Source organism: Chroicocephalus ridibundus, chromosome 11, assembly GCF_963924245.1.
Source record: "Chroicocephalus ridibundus chromosome 11, bChrRid1.1, whole genome shotgun sequence".
Taxonomy (NCBI): Eukaryota; Metazoa; Chordata; class Aves; order Charadriiformes; family Laridae; genus Chroicocephalus; species Chroicocephalus ridibundus.
The window spans coordinates 4,208,034-4,233,026 of record NC_086294.1 but is presented as its reverse complement, the minus strand read 5'-3'; the positions used below and the strand labels follow the sequence as shown (position 1 = coordinate 4,233,026).

General features: G+C 45.0%; 1 protein-coding gene across 7 annotated transcripts in view; it reads left to right on the top strand.

Annotated features, from left to right (window-relative positions):
• Positions 1-24,180, top strand: part of GABRP (gamma-aminobutyric acid type A receptor subunit pi) — a 29,466-nt gene extending 5,286 nt beyond the window's left edge. For 3 of the 7 annotated variants that reach the window (XM_063349033.1, XM_063349032.1, XM_063349035.1), the window contains exons 2-10: positions 9,503-9,592; positions 10,905-11,017; positions 13,195-13,262; positions 16,456-16,673; positions 17,534-17,616; positions 19,985-20,122; positions 21,424-21,576; positions 22,118-22,311; positions 23,294-24,180. In XM_063349033.1, the coding sequence (XP_063205103.1) occupies positions 9,537-9,592; positions 10,905-11,017; positions 13,195-13,262; positions 16,456-16,673; positions 17,534-17,616; positions 19,985-20,122; positions 21,424-21,576; positions 22,118-22,311; positions 23,294-23,608 (1,338 nt within the window). In that variant the 5' untranslated portion in view covers positions 9,503-9,536 and the 3' untranslated portion in view covers positions 23,609-24,180. Of the gene's footprint in view, positions 1-2,359; positions 3,329-6,230; positions 6,945-9,502; positions 9,593-10,904; positions 11,018-12,219; positions 13,049-13,194; positions 13,263-16,455; positions 16,674-17,533; positions 17,617-19,984; positions 20,123-21,423; positions 21,577-22,117; positions 22,312-23,293 lie in introns of those variants that run through there. The other 4 variants (XM_063349034.1, XM_063349036.1, XM_063349037.1 and 1 more) reach the window with 4 other exon arrangements.
• The last annotated feature ends 813 nt before the right edge of the window (positions 24,181-24,993 follow it).

The following is a 24,993-nucleotide window of genomic DNA, read 5'->3' as shown; positions in this document are numbered from 1 at the left end:
CATGGTAAGACATTTATTGAGTTAATTTATTTAAGGCTGGGGCATAATTTCTAATAATGGAAGAGTCTCTAGGCCCAGTGAAATTGCTTCCTGATAGGGCATTAATATTTTAAGGGGTTATAATAATCTGTCAATTGATCTGTGTCTTCTAGGGAGTAGGTTAGCAGTTATCGATGATTGCGCATGTGAAGGATTATCTTAAATAAAGGTGGTGCTCCGCAGCCCAACGCCTGCCACGGGGTGGCATCGCCGTGCCAGCTGCGAGGGGGGATGGTTGGGGTCTGGGAGGGAAGATAACACAGTGCAAAGTGTAGGGCGGCTGCGTGGGGAGAGCCCGCGGTGGCTGCCTGTGTTCAGCAGTCTTGCAGCCCAGCGGCGGTTCCCGAGGAGCTGCGGGACTGGGTACTGCTCTGAGCCACGGGCTGTTGGCACGTCTGCTGCAGGAGCCGTTCTCTTGGCAGATAGTCTGACTGATATTGATAACACTTATGAGACAAATGCCTTGGCCTCTTGCTACCTTAAGTCGCTATTCTTAGAAATGGGCAACATTTATGCTGTTTCTTGAGTGATTTAAAAGGAGGAGAAGTCCAAATAGAAAAAAAAAAAAATCTTGTTTGTTTTACTGCTCTATTAAATGGCATGTTGCACTATGAAACATGGTGCTGAATGGTCTTTAAAAAGAAGGTAACATCAAAATGAATCTGGATTAAATACCTTTAGGTATTTTAGCCTGTCTCAGGGAAGGGATGGGAGGACCACTGAGGCCCCGGGGGGCATATTCAAACCCTCCCAGCCTGGGCTGAGGGTACCAAACCGTGGCAATGTGGTGCCCTGGGAGCAGGGACAATGTAAGCAAGGGGTGCAAAGCTGCCACCAACCGTTGGCAAGAGCTGACAAACCTGAAAGGATCTGAGGTGCCTTCAGAGTTGGTCACCTCGCATCTGGAATTTTGGGTGGACTGGCTTTTAAGTGTTCTTATAACCCGCAGAGGCGCCTAGTCAGTGGGAAACATCAAATGCAGGGATTTGAGTAAAAGTTATAGCATCTGAACGCGGCTCTGTGTTGGGCCACAGCTCTGCTCTCAGGACGCCTGGGACACGTCTCCTTCACTGCACGGAGCAAGCGGAAGGCAAACAGCACGTGGGGTGCTTGGTTTCAATTCGTTTTCTTTGCGGCAGCTACTGTGGGCAAGTCAGTCACGCTTCTTTAGTACTTCATCTGCTTCCAGTTGGTGTCCAGAGGTGACTCTCTTCATGTAATAAGCTCTTGGTGGCTGCAAGGTCACGCAGTTAATAGGCACATGGGGACCGGCCTGCCAGTCATTGCAGGTAATCCCGCCATGCCAAGGCGTTGTGACAGCTTTAAAAGTATTATAAAGAAAGCGAAATTGTTCATACGAAGCTGTAGTGGCCTATTGTGGGTGTGCTCACTGGCTCTAAGGTTTTATTTATTCATATATGAATTACTCCTCTTCGTGCAATAGGTAAAGGGATTTATCACTAAAAGCTAAATGCTGGCACGTTGTGTTTCTATGTGCGTGGTTTTACTGTGGATATTGAGTATTTATTGAGGAAAAATGAATGTTGGCGTGAAAGGACGTGCAGCTGCAGTGCAGCTTTGATTGTGCTGCCTGCGAGAGCAAAATAAAGGTGTTGGGAAAAAGTGGGCTGTGGAGGCATTCCGGACATTACGTGGCTGGTTTTCCCCTAAAACTGACTGTGGGTGAGGAGTGTTTCACCGCCCCACAGAAATTCAGACTAATCTGTGTGTAAGATGAATGATTACGTCTGAACCGTGCTCCTTGGGGCCCCATCTCATATTTTTTTCTCACATGCTCATTTGTCAGCGTGTTGTCGAGCCTTCAATTAATGAGTTACTGGCAGCTCTATCCATTCTTACTCCCCCCCTTCAGCCACGCCGGGTCCTTTCCCCCCTCGGCAAGGTGCTGCTGAGGTTGGCACGCCACGGCACCCATCTGCTCCAAGCAGGCAGATGCTCAGCGAGAATGAAGACAAAATAAAGCGATTCTGTCCATCGCTCCTTTCCTCCTCTGAGAGGTCAGCGAGTCCCTCCTGCTTTTCCTGCTGGCGGGGCGGGCCAGGGCACGTAGCAATCGCTCGGCTAAATCACACTCGTTGCTTAACAGCCCTGCGGGTCCGCCCGCAACGCACGCTTCAGGAGATGGTACCGAGAACTCTCTGATGGCGGCCAGCCAGCAGAGCGCTGCAAGGGAAACTGCTTCCCTCTGTCACGGCCATCAAAGATGAGCAAGGAAAGCCATCCCAAATTACCCGGTGCATTTGCAGGTTTCTTATTTTACATTTACCTATTGCCTGGAAGCTTGGAAGAAAAATTTCCACATGCTCGCTGTGGCTGTGTGTCTGCTGTAGCCTTTTGGTGTATTGACCATGCCCTCGGTCTCATAGAATGTGAGAATAATCAGAAACAAAGCGTCTGATGCATTTTCTCTCCGTATTCCTTTATTTTAGCTTTGTGTCTCTGCAATTACTTTCTCTCTAAATGACACGCTCTCATTCTTTCCAAATTCTGCTCACATGAGAATCTTTCCATAATAATTACCTTTTATTTCCCATTTCCCTCTCTAGCATGCCCAGAACTGAGCAGAGCTCTCAGTAATGCGCCTCAGCAAACCACCTTTGCTTTATTTACTGTTAATGTAACAGGTACCTACAGTTATTATCCTCTTCTTCACACGTACCGTTCAGAAGGTACTCGGGGTGCACAATTTGGTGTCCCGCGAGGGAGTTAATCCTGTGCATGCTTGTCTCAGCTGATAGGAACAGGAATAATTATGTCTCACATAAAATACCTGCACATACACAATGGAGGCGACTCAGCGAGCAGAACTGCTGAGGTGGGAGGGACCGTATATATAGGGTTACAATTACGGGGCTGGCAAGTAGAGAGCAAAATCGTAGAAAGCGGCGCTGCCGGGCTCGCGAGCTGCCTGCCTGTTAGAGGAGGGAAGCTGAACTTTCTGTACCCAGCGCTGGATCCCTGCCGGCAGCGAGGGGCAGGTTTGCCCAGTGAATGAAACCCCAAGTAACTGCCCAACGGGACTGAGCACAGCCAGCTGCGAGCTCACGGGTCTGCAGCTACCGGAGATTGACAACTGCAGGCAAGTTTAGATGAGCTAGAGTTTAGGTGTCTAGTGCAGAAGAAGAAGAGCCGCCTGGAGCATGCCTAATTTCTGTATAAAACTGTAATTAGTTATAAATTTTATGTACATTGTATTTGCTCAAATAGAGCAAATGAATTGACCAAACAGAAGCCAAACTTGACGTTTTGGAGGAAGAATTTATTTCACGTAAGTAAATCTCAGAAACCTTGATTTTTATGTAATTTAAGACTTTCTGTATGTACTTACAGAGCTCAGTCCTGCAAGCTGCAGGCAGACCTGTGCACCACGTTGGGTGGGCAGATGCGTGAGCATAAGCTGCCACTTCCCACAAGTAGCTTGAAGGATGAGAGTTTACATCTTGAAAACAGAAATGCGTTACTCGGGCATGGTTTTTGCATTCTTATGTAAGAACTGAATCTAATCTTACGCAAACCTTTCTTGTATCTTGGAGTTGCTTCTGACTTCCACTGGAGTAAGACAGACAGGAATCAGGCCTGCGGTTTATGGGTGTCATGCAAATAAATAACAGGCCTGGTTCCCCTCTCTTAAGAGTAGTAATACATATAATGTCTGTGTATATAAACGTGTGTGCCACTCGTGGTACCAGTGCATATGAAATTAGGAGTGCGCTCTGTATTTTTAAGTTACCTGGTGTCGCTTTGCCCGTGGGACTCTCTCTGGGTGGTCACTGATGGCCTGTGGGTGGGTGGGTCACCCGCCGTAGGGGCTGGTCCCCACACAGCGCTGAGGGTCGGCCGTGCGCTGAAACGTGGCGAGGGTTGCCTCAAGCAAGCACAGGTGCGTGCTATAGCCTCAGCGAGTCACCTCGGCAGCGCCTGCGGTTTCTGGAATTGAGAGGTAATTTTTCATGTGATGTAATCATAGTGATGTGGATGGAAAGAATCTATTTTTTACCAAGAGCAGAAGTTCACAGAAGTTCTTGAAGGATTTCTACAAGTACCACGTGTAACTTTCCACGATTTCAGGTAACCGCTCCAAGCAACTGAAAAGAAACAAAAAGCAGACTAAAGCAGTTGGTGTGTGTCGCTGAGCAGGCAGCTCTCAGCACCGCTGTCGCACCCCGCCACAGCCAGCACGTGCCTTGCTGGGGCCCGGGCCCCCACAGCGTCTGCTTTGAAACGCACCTCTTGCCCTTCCCGGCAACCACTGGGCCAATGAGGGCCTTCTGGACTTGGTCAAGTTGTTAAAACAACCTGGTTGAATTCAGATTTTCTCAAACAGGGAAACCAGCGGGGCAGAAAAAAGTCCAGTTCCAACCAAACCAGAAACTGAGTGAGGTTTTGGCAGAATACAAAACCATGGAAAATTTAAGTCAATATGAGACATTCCTTTCAACCCCAAATTATGTGCTTTGTTTTATCTTCTCTTACTTAACAGACTTGAAGTCTTTTCTCAATTTCTTGTTTTAGTCAGAAAATATCATAAGCAAGAAAAGAGATTTTTGAAGCTAAAAAATAAGAAATAATTTCTATATTACCTACCTGCCGGTACAGGCACTGCTCCCAGGTTCTCCCGTCCCCTTTTCCTCCGTCAGCCTCCAGTGTCCCTTTTTGTCCTGACCAGCCGAGGAGGGAGCTTGTGTATCTGCTGACGTGTGACAGGATCCCACCAGCTCTTTAGTTCTGTAATAATGGTGGTTTTTCTGTATAAATTGATTTTAGTGTCAAATAGCTAATGTTTTCAGTAAGAGTGGCTTGCATAAAAACGTTGCACAAAAAAGTTTCCCTGTTGTTAACTCCGTTCTCTTCCTTGCAGTTGCTTCAGATTTTCTCCTGGCCTGACAAAATACATTTTCAACATTCAAAAATAAAAAACATAGCAATTCGCTATTTTTTTTTTTCTGGGGAGAACAAGCTTTAAAGTTTAAAAACAATAAATTTCAAGTTAAAGTTGAGGAAATTGAGAGACAAATCATTTTAGATAACTGAAAAGGAAAGCCTTTAATGGTTTGTTTGGTCAGTAAGTTAAAATTTGAACAGCTGTCCTAATAAATCATCAGAATACCTGACTTTAGCAGCAGTTGTCGTGCCGTGAACCTTTCCTCACAGAATCCCCTGCCCACGCACATCCCCAAAGTAGTCGTCTTTCAAGATCAGAAAACTGCTCGTAGTTCAGGCTGGGCAAGGGGGAAAAAGAATCATTAAAAAAGGGAAGACAGATTATATCTGTCTTAAATCACTCAAAACCTTCTCTAGATAAACAAATACGTTGCCCTTGAAGTCACGTTTTGGCAAAGCCAGGGAAGTCTGATCCCAGGGTGTATGATGCTCTTTGCTTCTTTCATCATATTGCAATTGTATTTGGCAACTAGTGCATTCACGTCAGTGGCCAAAGCAAGCTCAGCACGAGGCGGTCATGAAGCTGGAAACTGCTGGTGATGGTGTAGGGATGCCTTCTCCTGGAAAGTGACTCCTCGGGAGTGAACACAGGGAGCAAAAGGGGAGTCCCTGGCTGAGTCCAGCCTCTCTGCAGCACTATCCCCGTGCGCCGGCCGTGTTGGCCATGAGTGAGGAACGCGCCTGGGCCTGGGTGGAAGAAAGGTTCTGAAAGCGCTGCCAGGGCTGCGCTGGTTCTCCAGCAGAGACAAGCCATGGCAAAGCCTGGCCACATCGCTCCACGTCTGAGATGAAAATAAGTGTCCTCATATGGTGTTTGTCAAACCTTGTCCTGGGAATCAAAGCACTTGTGAAAACACCCCAGTGAAAATGGTTGCCTAAAATTTTCAGATATGGCCTCGCTTGTGTTTGGCGCAGGCAGGCTGAGGTTTCGGGTGCTGCGGGGACTGTGTGAGGACCTGGGCTGTGGGAAACGGGCTGCCCTTGGACCACTTGTGCCCAGCGGTGCTCGTGAACCGCCCCTGCCCGCAGCACAGGCAGCCCGCGGTGTTCCCTGCAGAGCTTTCCCTTACAGCACGAGGGAAGTAGAACAGACAAATGATGCCTGAGTTCATCATGAAAATCTTTAACTCTGTGTAATAAATAGAGGTAACACCTAAATGGGCAAATTAAATGCAGTCTGGTTTTATTTCAGCATTTATTTTGTTTTCTGTATCTTTCCTAGCCGGGTGTTATTCTGAGACGCATGCGCGCCTGTGTGCCGTGTTCTGCAGTCATAGCAATTTGGCTCTAGTAAAATCTGACCTTGTAAATTACTACCTTAAGCTTAGTACACTGGTCATACAGGTTTGGTCCTGGGTGGATTTTTAGATTCTCATAAATGCTCCTATTGCCTGGCATTGGGATGTCATCAGCCATTATAAATTGGCCAATATGCTCATTTTCTGCTCTGTGCAGTGAGACATAGTGCTTACAGAGTAAAGCGGGAGGTGGCGCAGGACAGCAGTGGTTCCTGCCGGCTTCCCTCACAGCTCATGACTCCCGGAGATGGGGCAGCCGGTCGCTCTGGGTTACCTTGGTGTGGTGCGAAGGAGCCCGGGTACCGTTTTGGGCCCTGTCGGGTGACTGTAAATCTCTGTCACCTCACAGCCCATTCCCTATAAACACAATCACTGCGGCTGCCAGTGAGTTTTTTCCTCCTTTTGTGTTTTCTCTCTTACCACTCCATCAAAGATAGAGGAATAAAGCCGAGTTAAGGAAGCACAGACTGAGCTGCAGTGGATACGTGTGCTGCTGTTGTTGCTTGCTGTGAAGAAGCATTATTTTATGAAATTTCTCTGGAAGCGGACACAGCCTTCCGCAGAGGACTCTAAGTTGGATCTATTTTACTATAACACTTGTATCTCTGTATAATTTTCACAGCCAATAGGAGAACACGGAGCTGAGTAAGTAAGCTATTATATTCTCAAGGTTTTTATTATCTCTCAGTCTACGTAATGAATGATTTTTATATAACTTGGGCATTGGAAGCAGTCTCCCCACCAGTTGTACCAGTGCTGCCTTCACGACTACTGCTGTTCTGGTATTGCCTGTGCCGTGCTTTCACTGAGCGTAGGAAAACGCCCAGATTAAACAGTGTTTAAGGTTTGGGGGTTTTTTTGTCCTATCAGAGAAAACTGAAATCCTTTACTGGACAGAGAAACATAAATACACAGTCTTACACTAATTTCTTCACCGTGTACTGTACTAACGAAGCTGGTACCCTCTGATGAAAGCTCCTGCCCAATAAAAGCAGAACTGCAACAGTATTAACTGATACACTTGAAGAGTAAAAAAAACGCTTTGGTTATTCAGCTCTGGGGACTGGTGTCAGCTTTTAGTTGCCCATGAGTGTTTTGGAATGGCTAGTTCCTAGCTCTGTTAGGTACTTACAGATCCCCCTGTCGCTGCCTCGCAGTCTTTCGTGTATGTATTATCTTCACAGCCACCTTCTGAAGGAAAACAAGATTTTCCTTGTTTTGCAAAGAATTAGCAATGTCACAGGGAAATTTAGACTGTGTAGTTCACTTGGGTCTGTGGCAGCAGCAACTATAAATGTATCTGAGTGGGTTTGTTTCAGTGGTCTTCACTGTAGGGCAGTAGCACACTTGCAGTGCACGCTTCACTTCTGCTAATTGAAGACGTGACAGGGTCCCAAGAAGGCTTTTGACTACATAAGAGGTCTCTATTCTGTTAGTCATCAAAATAAATAGAATTTGGCTTTCTTTTTTTTTTTTTTTTCAAAATAAGGTTTTGGTAACTGGGATCAGATAGAATAAAACTGTTTAGAAACTTACTCCGATGCACCCAAATGCTAGCAATCACAGCCCCTGTGCAAAACAGATGCTCATGAGGGACTGTTCCTCAGCTGAAGTTCATGAATTCTCATACTTTAATTAAATGTTAATTTGTAGAGTTATCCTTTCTTCCTAGAAGTTCTTATTTAAACTGCCTGGATTCATCCTCCTCCTTTGACACCAAAATTGTGGTCTAACGTTGCTGTGGGTGGGTAAATGATTCTCTCTCTGGCCCTGCACAATCACCTTATAGTGAGGAGCACTCAGTAACATCTGGAAACATCTGAACGTGACGTTCAGAGAAAGGGCTAGAAGTGCAAAGCCTTGTTAGGAATTCAGATTTTGGACAAATATTAGAGCATATTTTATTGTTAAAAACATCCTTTCTCCAGTGGGATGCCCTGCACTGGTGGTTCTTGAATGTTCAGGTGTTTTTAGTGGCTCTGTATGGGCCAAGATGTTCTCCTTGACTGGAACCCTGTTGTCCCATGGCACAGCACCAGAGCTGTACAACTAGCTGAGAAGGCAGAGTGTCCTCTGGACTGTGGTGAACTGCCGCTGGAAGAATCTAACCCAGTTCCTGATATTTGGGTTACTGTGGAACAGCCAGCTTTGAAGTTGAGGCCTTAGCTGCTGGGATCTTGCTCTCGCTGGTGGCAAGGCATGGGGACTAACGATTTGCATAGTCACTCCCAGTTTGTAACAGTATAATAAAGAGGAAAACTCATGTCCATCCAAAAATGATGCTGGCTTGCCGGTATCCGCAGGAAAACTCTGACACACTTCAAATAGCATAGCGGAGCAGATCGAGCAGTGTTGTGTTTCCAGCTCAAACTAACGATGGCTGAGTACCGATCTCCCCGTGGCAGCGGTGGCAGTTGTACTGCCCAGCCCATCCTGCAGAGCGCCGTCCCTATGCTCAAGGAAAGGTGTGCAGCTGAAGCGGCGCTTCAGGCAGGGAGCAGAAATGCGGAGCGGAGCAGAGCTTGGTTAAGAGCTGCCCATCGTGGCACCTGCTCCAAGGCCAGCGCGAGCCCGTGGGAGCCTCGGGCCGGGAGCCAAGATTTGGTTCCGCTCCCAGAAAAGTCAACGAAACCCATTTAAAGTGAAATGATTTTATCCTGTACTGCATGCTGAGTGACTTGCCAACATTACTATTAATAGCACGTGTTTATCTCAGGTACAAGCTAATGGAGCGCAGAGCTGCAGCATTTCTGCGTGGCTGATTAGTGGAGCCTTCAACTAAAAGATTCTGAATCCATCATATGTGGGCAGGATCTCGCTTGGCTTCAGAGTCTGACTGCCAAAACATTTTTCTGTTTCATAGATCCCTTCCCATGGTGCCATTCTCAACATCAGCTAATCGCCATCCCATGCTGAAAGCAGAAAAGCCCTATCGAAAACAAAGTGGCAGCTAAAATTCAGTGACCCTGTCAAGGACTGCAGGAGCTGAGTTGTCACTAGTGTCTTTTATGTGGAAAGCATTAAGATAGCACGGCGCTGAAAAACAGAAGCTAGAAAAAAGGGCAGGAGCCACTGTGTGTTGGGAATGTTAAACATCACACAGAGTGTGGTTCTGACTGTGCAGGATTTCTTTCCCCTGTCCCCTTCCCTCAAAATAATTTTTCTTAACTCACAAAATTTTGCCTTTCTTTTCTGCTTCACAGACAAGCAGAGCAAATACAGAAATAATCTCCAGAGATGTTCTGCAGATACTTTTGCTTCCTCAGTCTGTGTCTTTTCCTTCCAACCCAAAGGTAAGTGAGTGAAGCGTTTGTTTTGTTTTACAGGGAATGTCTGAATTACGTTTCATATAAATAATGTGGGTCAAACGGAAACTATGCTCCCAATTATCCAGCCCATCCAAAGAAAGCTGGGTGCAGCAAGGGTTGTGGCATAGAAGGGAGCAGCCCGCATAGGTCCCCAAAACACAGTATGTACATTAACAGTGCAACCTCTTATTTGCTGTTCAGGACCAGAACAGTTTGCAGTCTTTGCTGGAAATGGAAAGGTCTGCCGCAGGACTCCCAGCTCTGTTACTACCTTCCCTGGACCTACAAGTCCTAAATTTCTTGAATGGTTTATGTTTATGCTGTGCATTAACTTGCTCAGTTCTGCTGGACGGTCCTTTTTGGTTTAAAACCTGCAGCAAAGCTCCAAGGACTACTAACCCAGCTTTAAAGGGAATGGAAGAAAAAAATATATCAGAGCTTTGAGTAACCGTCTTGTTAAGTTTCTTACGGCACAGGCCAGTGGTCCCGAGACTCTGACAAACTCGTAATGAGTCACTCATTCACATTTTCATCAAGTGAGCACATGACCACACAGGGACGCTGCACCATAAAACTTAACTTTTACGGTCCAAAAGCCCTGTCTCTCCAGCTGCCTGTGTGACGGTACAGATCTGTGAGCCTCATAATGTCAGGTACTAGCTTTACTGTCCATCCGCAAAACATTCATTTCGACATTGTAAATTAGTTGAACCCTCTGTACGCACAGCAGCTCTAGGGGTTGGCCGCTTTGTTGGTGTCTGTGAAGCGCTCAGTGCTTTCCCTTTCCCCATCGGTGTACCCAGAGGTTTTACTCCTGACAGCAGCTGTGGGGACGCTGCTGACACTAACACGAGCGTGACAGCTTCTTCAGGGGACTAGAGACGGGGGAGGAGGAGCTGTTGGTCAGCAAGATTTGTCTCAGGCTGTCACAAGCAGGAGGAAAACAGAAATGCACGTTCCTTACAGAGACTGTATGAGGAGGGGTGGGAAGGGGGAGACCGCGGGTTATTGTCATGACTTCTGATACATAGACCGTGCTTGATTTGTCTGGGGCATTTTAAGAATGTCCTTAAGCTACCGTGTGCGCAAACCTGTAGCTATCAGCTGAGGTAATCTGCCATTTTCCCACCTCTTCAAGGTGTCAATTATTCAGCCAAGGTAAGCAATGTGAGCAAGTGCTCGTGATTTCACTACTTATTTTTAATAACCATTTTCTGTAGTTTGTTTGCTTGTTTGAGCATGAGCGGGAAACCAGATGTGCCCAGCCACACGTAACAGTACCTATTTGTGTCCCCAGGAGGTGCTCCCTGGGTCACATATCCGACTTGCGCGGCGGCGACACAGCGTCCCTCCCTGGATTTGAGAACCTCACCATGGGATACAACAAATACCTTAGGCCCTACTTTGGTGGTATGCAAGGCTTGTGGGGAGGGGAGAGCATGCTTTAAGCTTTCTTCAGGATGCCCCAGTCCCTTTGGTTGTGTTCCTTTGAAATTAGCAAGTAGCCAAGGCCGCCCTCCTCTCTGCGCATCCGCTGCTGTCTTGAATAGATTGTGCATGCGCGTGTGGGGTGCGAGAACATGCCCATCTGTGAGGTTAGGAACAGAGAATTTATAAACTTCAATACCTCTGTGAAAGACCTGACAGAGTAACTTAAATTCTGCTCTAATTATAAATGCTTTTGTTTAGACTCTGACCCTTGTGGTTTTCTGCTTTATTCTTGTTCACGTATATCTGTTTAGTAGATTGTGGCTATAGAGAAATAAAGTCATTCTCCCGGCCAGAAATACTGACTTTTGATGGATGCTTTCACTTTGCACTGAGACACAAACTAAACCTGCTTTAAACCCTGGTGAAACTCTAGGGAGTAGGGAGCACCTGAAGGACAGTCGGGTATTTAGGAACTTACCTGAGGCTATTGTCTGATTTGGGTGTCAGGTCTCCCACCTTCCAGGTGAGTGCTGTAACCACTCAGAGGAAAGGGTTTCTCAGAGTGACATTCAGCACCTGAAAAATATTGATGAAAGTTTAAAAAACAGCTATGAAAATTTTTATTTTTAACAATTTTGTTTTCCTGCCAGAACCCATTAATGAAACTAAGCTCAATAGAACAATTCCCCATCAGCTTTCACCAGGACTTGGATGTTTCCCGTCGTAGCTCCTGCAGACTGACCTGCTACTGGCAGCTTTGAGCTTCTTCCTTTTCCTGACCATGGTGATAAATTTCTGGGACAATACAGAATTTACCAGCTTGTTATGCCTAGAATGTTTGATCTCATGCAGGAATAGAAAAGCTTCTCTAGATCCTGCCACATCAGTGAACAGATGCTTCTGAACGGTGTAATGGAGATTAACAGCACCTACACCAGCCGACACCTACCTGAGCCAAAAATGTTAAACAAAAAAGGTCAGGACTCTGGTTTGACCTCCTCCAGAAGCCCCAAGTCCTCACAGATCTACCCTCTAGTCATTAATTTGAGTGGGCTTCAAGTGTCTAAATTTCTGAAAATAAGATAGAGGACGTGAATGACAGCTACTTTAAAAAATACACAAACGAATTCATTTTATAAATGAAATACATTTTGGATTTTGGAACCGTTTAAAATAATTGAACAAAAAAACCCCAACAAAACCAAAGCTGCGTGGAAGGAGATTTAGCAACTGTGTCTCTTGGCCTTTCCTAAATGCGATGTACACGACGAAAAGGAGTTTCAGCGAGTCCCAAGGAAAGGCGTTGCTGTGTTGTCACCCAGGGAGAGAGGGCTGTCTTAGAAAGCACCAAGCCCTCCTCGGAGCCCCAGACTGATGCTGGGGATCAGACAAACCAGGCGAAGCCAAAGGGAAAGCCTGTGTCGTTCTGCTTGTCCAACAACCGCTCGGCAGAGCCCGCCGTGTGCTCCACGCAGGACCGCAGCCCTCTCCAGCCCCCGGCCCTGACATTTCCTGGGGAGGAGCTGCCCTCTCGTGGTGGATTTTAAGAGTGGAGACTACCAAGATTCAGGATTTTAGTGCTGAAAATTTGCTTGTAAATAGGACAGTAATATAGTAACGAAAAGGAGGCGCAGGCCGTTGCGCTTCTGGTTGTAACCCAGTGCATGGTCTCAAGACTCACTGAATTTCTCTGCCATTTAGTTTTTCCTCTCTGAGAAACAGGGATGCTGATTGCTACCTGCTTGTGGAGAGTCCTCCCAGAGCTGTGCGCGAGAACTGCTTTGTACAAAGTTTACCGTTCTTGCCCCTTGCGGGTGCAGTGCACGGGGTACCAAGGGATAACCTGGCCTGGCTGCCTGCCCGTCGGCAAATGCCACTGAAATGCCGCTTGTCTAAACTGCTGATCTTCATAGCTAGGGCTGGTGGGTATTTGCTCTCTGCTACCATCACCAAATACAGAACTCCAGCTCCCTAAAAGGGAAAACTTTATTTTGGATCATGACGTCATTTGTGAGTCTAATGCTCTGCAACGGTGTCTAACCCTTTGGGCTTCTGGGACACGTGAGCAGAGCCCACCCTGCGCAGCATCCTGAGCGGTTTTATTGTGCCTTTCGCTCTACACTTCTCCCAGCTTAAGCTTTTCTTTCCCTCCACAGGAGAACCCGTTCAAATTGCAATGAGTCTGGACATTGCAAGTATTTCTAGTATATCCGAGAGCGACATGGTAAGTGAAAGAATTTTTATTTTATAAGAGATAAGAGTAGGATCTGCCTGAGAGACTTGCCATATATTCCTGTGCATCATATTCAAGCTGTTTTGCTTTTCTGTATCTGTTGACCACTTTCAGAGGTGTGATGAGAACAGCTCAGTATTCAGAGGTGTGATGAGAACAGGGCTCCTTTATGACTGCAGACTATATAGATACCATAGTAACGTGGGCTTTTAAGTAAACAGAGATGGCTCCAAAGGTCCCACTGGTCAAAAACTCAGCACCTCCTGGAAATCAGGCTCCTTTGAAGTGGAAAAAATCCTCTCTCATACCTTTCCTCCGTGTAGGAGTCCTCTGCGTAGGGTAGGGGTGGCCTCTGTTGGACTTGCTGGCGCTGCCTGGAGACACAGACAGGGTTTCTTCTCAAGGAGGAGAAATGGGGTTCTGAGCTGTGAACACCGTCTGAGGCTCAAAGAACTGGTCATCCCAAGAAACAAAAATAATAATTTTCAAATATACAGAGAAATCTTCCCACCACTGATGAGTCTGGTTCCCTCCACTTCTGATAACAGCTGGATTTCAAACACTGATTGCTGAAAATTCCTGTTTCAGCTTGACCAAAACTATGGGCAACCTGGGTAAATTCAGCAAATACTTTCAGTCCAAACAGTCCGAAGTTCAGTCAGGAAGAATGTCAACACCTAATTTCAGCATTTTCAAGAACATCGCTGACTTTTTTTTTTTTCTCCTCTTCCCCCCCAAAATTAAACAAATTCACTAAATAAAATATTGTAACTTTGATAAAGCTATTGATTTTGGGGAAGTGGCAGAACCAACAAAATCAATTATTCACATACCTCTAACTTAATGAAAGGGCCTTGTAAAATAGCTCTTGTTCTGGAGTTTTTCTTCTTGATGGTCCACCTAAATTGCTTTGATCACATGGAAAACATTGCAGAGGCTTACTCTGTGCCTCGATAAAAGCTGGAAATAACCAGGATTCTTCACTTTTGTCACTTTATAATTCACTGTAGTGAACGCCATAACAGTGGTTTTTTCCTCTGTCATAGGCTGAGAGTGAAATTTTTGAAGTTGCAAAAGCTAAATGCCGATACCTGATATTTACTTAGACCTTTTCTCTTAAAGCATTTTACAGACTAGAGATCACATGAAACAGAACTGCTTCATCCTCCGCAGACAGGCAGCACATCTGTGGTAAAACAGAATGACTTCACACTCTTAATACAATTGCCACTATCAGTCTGTCTGTGACAGAGGTGTTTTGAAAATAAAAGGCATAACTGGTTGCATTTAATCCATTGATAAGGAAGGAAGGGAAATAGTACAACAGTGCCCTGTGTCTCTCCAGAAGGCTCGGTAAAGAATTACCTTTAGAGCCGAGTACTGCTTATTCTTGTATGATGGGGCACTGTGAAAATACTCCAGTCATTGCAGGTGGATTTTGGCAGGGTAAACTCAAATTAATCCTAGTGTCCTTGGATTCAAAACTCCTGTAAAAAAGGATGCTACCGGATTTGGTTTTTCATTTGTTTGCATTTTTTTAAGACCTCAGTGAAACAACAGGTTGGATTTGCTTACCTTTTTTCTTCAAAGTGCTGATGTCTCTTTCACGATCACATTTATAGTACGTGTGTAATTTTCCAACTCTAGACAATGATTGATTTTTAATATAAGTGACTTGCTGAGTGGCCTCAAGTGTGCGCTTCCCATCTGTTTTCTTACCTGCAAAATGGACACAAAAAAAATTGTTGCGTGAAAGGGGCCAAGCGGTTTTGGCAGAAAATAAACCCCCTTGCGTTCTAACCCTCCTCACCGAGGTGGGAGGCCAGGTGCGGCTAGGTTTAAATTCTGAGTGATGCCCAATTCAGCACTATCAGTCCAATCACATTTAATATGTATTAAACTATTACGATTTGGGTACGCTAATAGTGGACCGCACCTTCAGTCTAGTCATGCTCCTGAACTGGCACAGCCACTCTCGAGTCTTTGGTCGCGTTCAGTGAGAAACCGAAACGACCAGCTACTTAAACAGTGCAGTTTATTTAAACAACAGATATAGAGGTTCTTAGGACTGCCGGTGATAAATACGCTGTCTGCAAAGCACGTGCAAATGAAAGTATTGTGACATCTACAAAACGTGCGACAAAGTTGTAAACGATACAGCCTGGCTATAAATGTAGGAAAGAGATTCTCTAGAGAAATTTCTAAGTTTCCCAAGAAAGCACTCGGTATAATACAGGTCTTACCCAAAGGCGTCCCTATGGGGGGAAGAAAGGCTCAGCCCGTTGACTGATCCCGGAAATCAGCAATGGAATTCTTCGCGATGGTGTCTTCCCTGGGTATCCCCCCTCTCTCGGGCTATTTTTATACTATTTGTTATCTTCGAGGTGGAGTTTGAGTGACTTTAGTCATACATACTTTTATTATGATTGGTGTAAAATTCTCTCGCTTCACAATTAAAGGTATAGTTTACGAGAAATTCAGGGCGCAGACTCAAGAAGGAGTGGTCGCACCTTGGAGGCGGGTAGCCTTCGGGATGGAGGTGTGTTTTGGTATTATAATAACATTATAATGAGCGAAGTTCACACAAAGGACAGCATTTCATCAAAATTTGACAAGATGTTGGCTCCAAGTATCGAGCAGGCAGCTAATTGGCAGCTTATCTGTTTCACGGTATCATCCCATTCCCGTATCTGCTATACATCATAAGGTAAAGCCGCGGAATAATTGCATCCCGCCCCGTACCTCATGTAGCTTCACAAGCACCCTTATCAGAGAACCACAGATGTTGTATTCTTCATGCCAGCTGCGGCTGTTTTCTACCTCAGAAGCCTCTTGATTTTATACTTTTCCTTAATGTGTGAACAAGGCTGTACTTTTGTATTTTTAGCCAATTTCGTAATTATGCCACAAAAATCAATTACAATAATTGCTCGTTTAAAAAAAAAAAAAAAAAAAAAAAGTACTATGAGTATAACGTTTCGTCCTCAAGCACTAAACCATAGAGTGTAATACAGTAAATAAAGCTATGATGAAAATCTATCAGATTTACTGCGTGTATTTGAAGCTGAGTTTCAATAGGTTAAACAAACGTGTCTCCCGCCTCTTGTCACCCATGGCATACCCCTAGCTATGCTGCGTAGGTGTTCTGGACACACATCCTTACAGGTTTTCCTCTCTTTCCCAGGATTACACAGCTACGATATACCTGCGGCAGCGCTGGACAGACCCCCGGTTGGTCTTTCATGGCAACAAGAGCTTCACGCTAGATGCTCGCCTAGTGGAATTGCTCTGGGTACCAGACACATACATTGTGGAGTCAAAAAGGTCCTTCCTGCACGACGTCACCGTGGGGAACCGCCTCATCAGACTGTTCTCTAATGGCACTATCTTGTATGCCTTAAGGTAGATCAGCCTTTGGCTTTGTTGACGATGGTGGTTCAGAATAGATTTCCAGAGTTATGCTGCACAGCAGATACCAACTGTCATGGGTAATGAGTTTGGGGTCAATAAGCCAACCGGGACCATACTTTTCTGATCCATTGCCCGCTGTTCTGGCCACCTGGAAATGCCAGCCAAGGATCGGGATTCCCCATCATGGTACGTGCTGTGTCCTGAGCACAGCGCCTGCTTGGAAAGCTCACGAGTTTAGATGTTGTCCCAGTCAGGCGGGAGGGAGGGAGGGAGGACATCGTAACAGTAGAAGTTTAACAGATAGTGGGAAACTATTTGCTTATCCGGTGCCACATAGCCATGATTTCCGCTTTTTAGCAAAAACGTATTTGTACGTGTACTGCAGAAATGTTCGCTGCAGTTGTGTTAGCAGTTCCTATAGCGTTCTCTCTTCTCAGCTCACAGTAACTGTCTCGCAGTTACCTCGACTGCAAAGTAAAGGTCCTGCAAACTAACTCATTTACCCCCCACATCAGAGCGAGCCAGAGCATGTGTGCAGGCAGTTACTGTGCCTCAGGTGACAAGTAGTAACTTCTTAAGATGTGCAAACCGTAGTACTGGAAAACATGTGATTTCACACTAAATTTCCCACGACAGCAAAGCAAAATTCTTCCTTTGGTTACATTTTCATCAGTGTAGCTGCAGAGAGCGTATCTTCTTAAGCAGGGCTCTCTCTAATGATCAGTCCATTCATTTCATAGGCCAAAACTATCTAAATGATAGAGTCTTTGTGGTCTACTTTGCTATGAAAACCAGAGATATTTCATTACAGGCTTTTATTGCAACTTTCGGAGTTCTTTCTCTTCCTACAGAATCACTACAACTGTTGCTTGTAACATGGACCTGTCAAAATATCCCATGGACACACAAACGTGCAGACTGCAGCTAGAAAGCTGTGAGTATAACATTTTAAAAAAACCTGACTTTACTTTAAATTTGTTTATTTGTATGTAATTGAATATTTGGATTCATCACAGTGGCTTTCTGGAGTAGACTTTTATCCTTGCAAATAGTAATGTCTAAAAGAAAACAACTTTGCCTCATCCTTCTTCAGATGCTTGTGTTGGAATCCACAGTTTCTAGAGGATTCCTGTCACTTTGCAATTTATATAAAAAGAGTGGTAAGAAATCATATTCTTATTAAAGAGCCGGTAGCTTGATTTTGCACAGAAAGGATGAAGTAATAATGTCTGTTTTTCCAAATTTGGTCGCTTTTGCAAACGCAGCTTCTTCCAAACTAATTAGTGGGGTAAGCACATGGGTTAGAGTACAGCAAGAACAACTTTTCACATTTGTAGGTGTCTACCACCTGTTGCAGCTCCCAAACCTCCACTGTAACAAGACAGTGTGAAGGGTGGTTCTTCCTAGAATATGAGTTGAACATGCCTCTCAAACTCAGGAACTGAAACTAAGGCCAAACCCAACGGTGTGGTATTTGCTTCTCCATGAGGGCTGTCTGTCACAGTGATGCAGATGATGGGACCCCCATCAACAGGAGGAGTCTCAGCCTTGAAAGTCTCAAGAAAAGGAATCAGTGAGTTCTGCTCTCAGTTAAATTTAAAAAAGTCATCCATGGCAAAGCTGTCTGGGAAAGACTCCAGGGAAATTTAGGACACTACAGGGCTTTTACACGGAGCTCAGCAAGAGCAGTGCTGCTGCTCTCTATCTGTGAAGCTCCACAACACGCCAGCAACAATCTCCCGCTTCGTGTCCCAAAACCCAACATCTAAAATCTCAGTACTGAAAAGACCGGGTTTTAACTTCAGGGGTTGCAGCATGAAGCACCTTTGGAAGCACATATTATTTTCACATTAAAATCGTATTAGTTCACCATGGTTAACTTTATTACAAAGAGTAGCTTCTGAAATAACAGTGATTGGCCTCTTCTGCTAAAGCATAGCTTGTTTGGGCCTGTTTTCAAAGTGATTGGGTCCTACATCATGCTCAGTTGCTGTTTAATTCCAATGAAATTACATGCACATTGCCCACTGGAGATTTCATTAGGATAAGTGCCCAGAAATAATACTATTTAAATATATGCCAGATGAATTAACAACAATCTATCATTTGTTATGCAATTTTCCTGAGTAACCACGATTTATAAAACTGCTTAGAAACTTTGAAAAGGCACATGGTTAGGATTCTACACAGGGATTCATACCCTGGACAACTAATTTAGGAGTTCATCACACTCAAGCTCTGGTAATTTGTGTCTAATAAGAAAACGCAATTAGATAAAAATAGAGCTGCAACTGCATCTTATTCCTTCTACCGGGATGAACGGGTTATTAGCGGAATCAAAGCGTCCCTACTCATTTTCTCAAAGAAGGGCACTTAATAAAAGGATCAAATTAATGGGATTGATGGGCTTGTTTCACAAATGAAGTGAAATCTTTGAATCGAATGGCAGGCTGGTGACTCAGTACAAGCCTCATCCCTCAGTCCAACCTGCGGTCATGGTGTGCTGGCATTTACATTCCTGGAGGCAATTATGCAGCCAGCATATATGGAGTTTACCGGTAACTGCTTGATCTCATCTGTTCCACCATTTTGAGGCAGGAATTCGGTGTTACTTAAATGTCGGATGTATTTATTTGTCCTCAGTAACTTAAAGCCTTTGAGGATAGGAGGAATGATTTGTAGAGAAGCTGCTTTTATGAGCAAGTTTTCTGGACAACGCGTCTACAGTCAGAAGAGCCTGGTTCACAACTGCATAGCAGTCTCAGCTCCAAGCTCTCGACTAACTGTAGACACCTTTTCTGGTATTTTTAAGCACTTGAACAGACAGTTGAGTGAAATATGCTTCAATGGGATCTGCATTCTCTTCTTTTAACCACTGCATTTCTCCTGCTCTCCTATAACGACTGAAGAGACTATATTTGAGGGTTGATTGCTGCAGTAGTTTTATCCTGCTGCACGTAATCAAACTGCAGATGACCGGAATATACTATCTCTTAAAATGTTAAAATACTTTAAATAGAAATACCCCGTGTAAATGACTTAAATAGGTTCTCAGCAGCCTTGCATGTTGTGTATCATTCACGGTGGCGTGCGTTCCTACTGAAATCTGAACCAGCAGACTGACAGTACAGCAATGAAAGAAGAGCCAACGTCCAGCCATAGTCTGACACAGTTAGGAGGGTCTTTGTCCAGGCTACAGTGCCTACATCGTGTTTCTGTCCCCACCCAGGAGACAGGGCAGGGCAATAGCTGGGCTTTTACTGGCTAAACCACAGTAACGCGGGTGTTTGTTTTCTCCTCAGGGGGCTATGATGAAAACGATGTCATCTTCACGTGGTTGAGAGGAAATGACTCTGTGCATGGCATAGAAAAGTTGCGTCTCTCGCAGTACACAGTGGAACGTTACTATACCCTGGTCTCGAAGTCACAGCAGGAAACAGGTAAATCAGTGACAGAGAAAAGCTCTCAAGTATTTCCCCTCCCACCTCCCTTCCCTTCTGTCTGTCAGTGTCTTAAGACTCAAGCCTGCTCGAGCGAAGGCTTTAGCAAATCTTAATTTCACAAAAAGAGACAGACAGAAAGATGGTGAAATCCAATTAGTTGCAATCAGGATATTCTGTAAGATGGAAATCCGCAGAAAGGTGGGGTTTTCAATAAACTATATTCACCTGATGGATTTTCAATTATTTTTTTTTAAGTTCTCCACTTCTTTCCTTTTCCACACATACCTGAATAAACTCTCTCCCTTCCTCCCAGGTGTGCAGGCTATAAGTACTGTAGAGAGCCACATTTACAGTAACTGGGCTTAAAACTAACTTCTAAAATCTAATTTTGCTTGTGAATTACAATTCTATCATGTTATGATGAAATAAGATCCCTTTGTATATCAGAATTCCATGTCTTTACCAGTGTAAATATTCTTCTCTCCAATCACAGATGCTATGAAAGGGGGCAAAACTTCCTTAGAATGACCAGGTTTTAAAAACAACGTTTTGTTGTTTATTGTAGCGTGCACAGCCCACGAACAACATGGGTTTTGTTTCTGCATTTCAAAGGGAACTATTGTTTAAACAACAGAAATATCTCCTGAAAATACTAGCTGTCCAGCCCCAGAGCCCGTATGTCAGTATTATAACAAATTGATTTTAAAAAACTGACTGAATATTTTTGAGCACAAAAAGACACAGTTATCAAAGATCACAAATTACTAATGAATGCAGGGGGTCGAATTCCCTGTGGTGATAAGATATTGGGATGCTTTGGGACGTGAGCCAGAGCCTGCTGAGATCAAGAGAAAAATCCTTTGTTTATTTCTCAGCTATCAGATAAGACTGAACTTGACGATGCCCCTTCAAAGAGGTTACTGGGGAAAATGTGCCGTGTCGAGCGTAAGAGAATAGATGAGCCCTTCAGAGATCAGCCCCTCTCTCCTCTGAGTTAAGACACTGGTATAAAATTTCCACTGTGGACTGAGTTCAGGAGCCCCTTTGCGAGCCGCACGTTGTTTTAGATGTCTCCTGTCCAGCAATGCTGTGTGCGCGTCCCCTTGCCGAGGGTTTGTGAGATAAGTAAGGCCTCTGAGGCAAGCGGTCAGGCTTGTACAAGTAATGCATCTCCCACCGTTTCGGTGCAGCTCTGCTGATCTACAGCAGCCGAAGGGCTGGTGCGGGGCTGTCCCAACTGCAGTGCGAGGGTCCTTGGGAATCCCACGTTCACTGCGGTTTCTTCCTTTCCTGAACAGGCAGTTACCCACGACTGATATTGCAGTTTGAGCTGAGAAGAAATGTCCTTTACTTCATTTTGGAGACCTATGTGCCATCCACTCTGCTCGTCATGTTGTCCTGGGTTTCTTTTTGGATCACATTGGATTCAGTGCCTGCAAGAACCTGCATTGGTGAGTTACTGCCTGAGGAAGGGAGAAGATTTAAGCAGGCAGAGGGGCCTCTGAGGGCTGGGTAGATGGTAGCTTTCTTGAGCTCTCTGCTCAGTGATAACTGGTCTGCTCACATTCTGCTTTTACTTGTGGCAGAGCTGGGTTAGCAGTATGAGGCACGGAAGATGCGCTGTGGCTGGCACACTTGCAGAGCTGTGTAGGGCCAAGGCTGCTGATAGATTCACAGCAGAGAGCAGAGGGCAGAGCACAAGTTCTTTGTGATGTGCTTGGGAGGGGAGGAATTTTTTACTGAAAGCAAAAAAAATAAGAGAGCCAAGTGCCTCTGGGAGCCAAGTTGTCAAAGGTAGGGAGAGCCTGTGTAAAGCTAGTAGCTAGTGCTAGAAAAGCATTACAGTTGATGGATAATTTGGATTTGGTAAGAAGGGATCTGCTCTATCTGCTCTATCTGGCTAGCAATAGAGTGACAACACGTGCAGAAGGACAGGCCAAGCTTTTTCCAAAGCGTCCACTAGAGAAGGTCTTTCCTTTTCCGCTTTCCAAGGAGTCACGACGGTGCTTTCCATGACAACTCTGATGATCGGCTCACGAAGTTCACTTTCAAAAACTAACTGTTTCATTAAGGCTATTGATGTTTATCTTGGCATCTGCTTCAGCTTCATCTTTGGTGCCCTTGTGGAATATGCAGTGGCTCACTACAGCTCATCACAAAAGTGTGCAGCTAAAGCACCTCAAGAGGTAAAGCCTGATCTACGTTAATAAGCCTAGTTATCTTAGATGGACATTAGTCCTCCATTAACTGAGTAAGACAAATGGTCTTTCTGTTATGGATACAGTAACAATTGCTTCTCTTGATTGTCCTTAAATCTAAATTTTTGTGTGCAACAAACGCATGAATAGCACTAGGCCTCTGGGTCTCTGACATAGACTTCTGCTCACCAGCCCAAGGAGCAGCAGCCTTAGCTGACAGTCACGTTAGATTTGCAGGACCGCATTCAGGAAGGCGCTTTGGCCTACTGCTAGAATCAGGTCTGTAGCCCTGAGCTCAGCTCATTTGAGAGCGTGATGCACCTCTGTTCCTTTCCAAATGCAGACAAAGAAGAGCCAGTGTAACTCACCTCTTTGCTCTTCTATGGAATAACTCTGATTAGGACACTGATCTGGAGGGTCATTTCCTCTACCAGAAGGAAGCTGAACCCTTCTTCCTTCCTTCCCCAAAGACAGTATCAAATATCAGTCCCACAATGTTCTCTGAGGTTGTAAGGGAGTGTGAATTGTTCAAAATGCTCTGCTTCAGTGGGAGAAATGAAACAGTCAAGGACGATTATAGTCCAGTGGTCATCGAGGGCCCAAATCCTGTCAGAGGGAAAAGAGGTTTCCCACCTTGCTGCTGAATCCCCCAGCCATTAAGTTACTGTGTAGACATGAAGAGATGCATGTCTTGTAGGAGACAGATGTTGGATTGCTCAAGTGACATAGAGTGAAACTCGCTCAAAGATCTCAGAACACCTCTAGAAATACAGTGGTGGGAACACAGGCATCTCTGGGACTTCATGCACTCCTAAAAATAGGCAGCAGCTGAAAGGCCTGTTTGACTGTTGGGGGTTTTGATGAATGCCTATGAAGCTGTGTTCTTTTATCCTTATGGCCTCCTTATTGATTACAGCACTTTTCCTCTGCAGGAGAAGACAAACCCTAAAACTGTACACTTGTTTCCTAGGGGCCTGCAAATGAACTTACTAAAGAAATGGAAGAAGTCAACATCACTAACATCCTCAACAGCTCCATCACCAGCTATAAACGGAAAATCAGCTTTACAAGCATTGAGATTTCCAGCGACAATGTTAACTGCAGTGGCTTGACCATGAAAACTCATGAGAAAATCAAATGTGTCTTGAGAAACAAAATGCAGAGGATTATTGGTTATTTCACAATTCAGAACCCCAGCAATGTAGACCATTACTCCAAACTGCTTTTCCCTTTGTTTTTCATGCTTGTCAATGTGTTCTATTGGGCTTATTACCTATATTTTTAGTAGAAATGAGTTGTTTCATGCTCCTACTTTAGCAGGAGAGGAACCTTGCCAATGGGCATCGGGGTATCTAACCACAGTGAATCCAATGTGGACAAAATGCTCTGTTGTGTTTCCTGAGGGTACAGAGCAGAAGAGTGGTAAGGTATGCAAGACACAAAGTCTTGGTGCTTCAGCATTAGCAACATTGACTCTGGACAACTGCTTGTTCAGCTGAGTGGCTGTGCTGGGCTTCTGTGCTCGTACCTGCTTTTCATTCCAGCATCCAGCCTCCTGCCTGGCCAGAGAGGGGTGTGTAGGACTGCATGTGGCAGGCCACAGAGCACTACAGGTGGCAAAATTATCTTGGTAGCCTGAAGCAGGTTGGAACCTTCTAGTTTAGATCTCCAAAACGATGTAGGATTATAGCTGTTATTCTTTGTTTGCCAGAGATAATAGTAACAGAGGGGCTGTGATTGCTGTCTCAATAGCTCCTCTGTTCAAGTCTGAGAACGCAAAGGCAGCAGTGTGCCATGCGCAGAGAGGGACGGCTCCCGTGCATGGTGCTTCCTGGTCCCGGGGGTGATTTCGGTGCTGCTGGCATCGGCACCATGGTATGCCTCATTGCTTTTAATACCTGTCAGACTCACTGAGGTAATCCTTACTTGCTGAAGTTAGCCATCCCTGGGACAGACAGGGGGCTTTTCATTTGTAGAGCTGTATTTTTTTTCAGAGATTTGGGAACATGAAACATAGGCAGCAAAATTGTTTTGTAACCCATCTCTTAGACTCTTCCTGTTGTGCTGCAGTTGAACAGATCCTACCATCTTACATGTCTTCCTCACAAATATTTTTCATCCTGGAGAGTGCCTCCTTCAGCTTTCACTGCTATAAGCAGCTCTTGTGTCTTGCCAGCCATATGCAAGAGTGGCCAATTTGTCATCCCCTCTTTTATGTGGCTGTGCAGCTGTGGCAAGTCAGCAGTGCTGCTGGGTGAGAAAACCAAGCATGGGGTGAGGTATGGTGATCTAAATCAGCCTTTCACTCTCTATTTTAGGCTGAAACAGTATGACGTTTCTGTAGAAGTTCAGATTCTAAGTGGGCTCTGGAAACTGCCAGTCAGCTTTGTTTATCCTGCAATCAGCAGGCCTGAGAGTTTTGTTTTAAAAATAAACTGAATGTGGGCGCACAGGCTTACGTTTGAGAACCAAATGCCATTTGGTACTATGTAGCTTAAAGCTACTGGAAGTCTTAAGTTTCTGATTTTAAAATTAATGTTTTATGGCAGGTTTTCACCCCCCTCTTTTTGGCCTATGCAACTTTCATAACTTTGAGGGCATAATCCTGCAGTTATGTAGGCAAAACTGTAACTGCCTGCGGTGGCTACCATTCCGCAGGAGCTTTGGCTG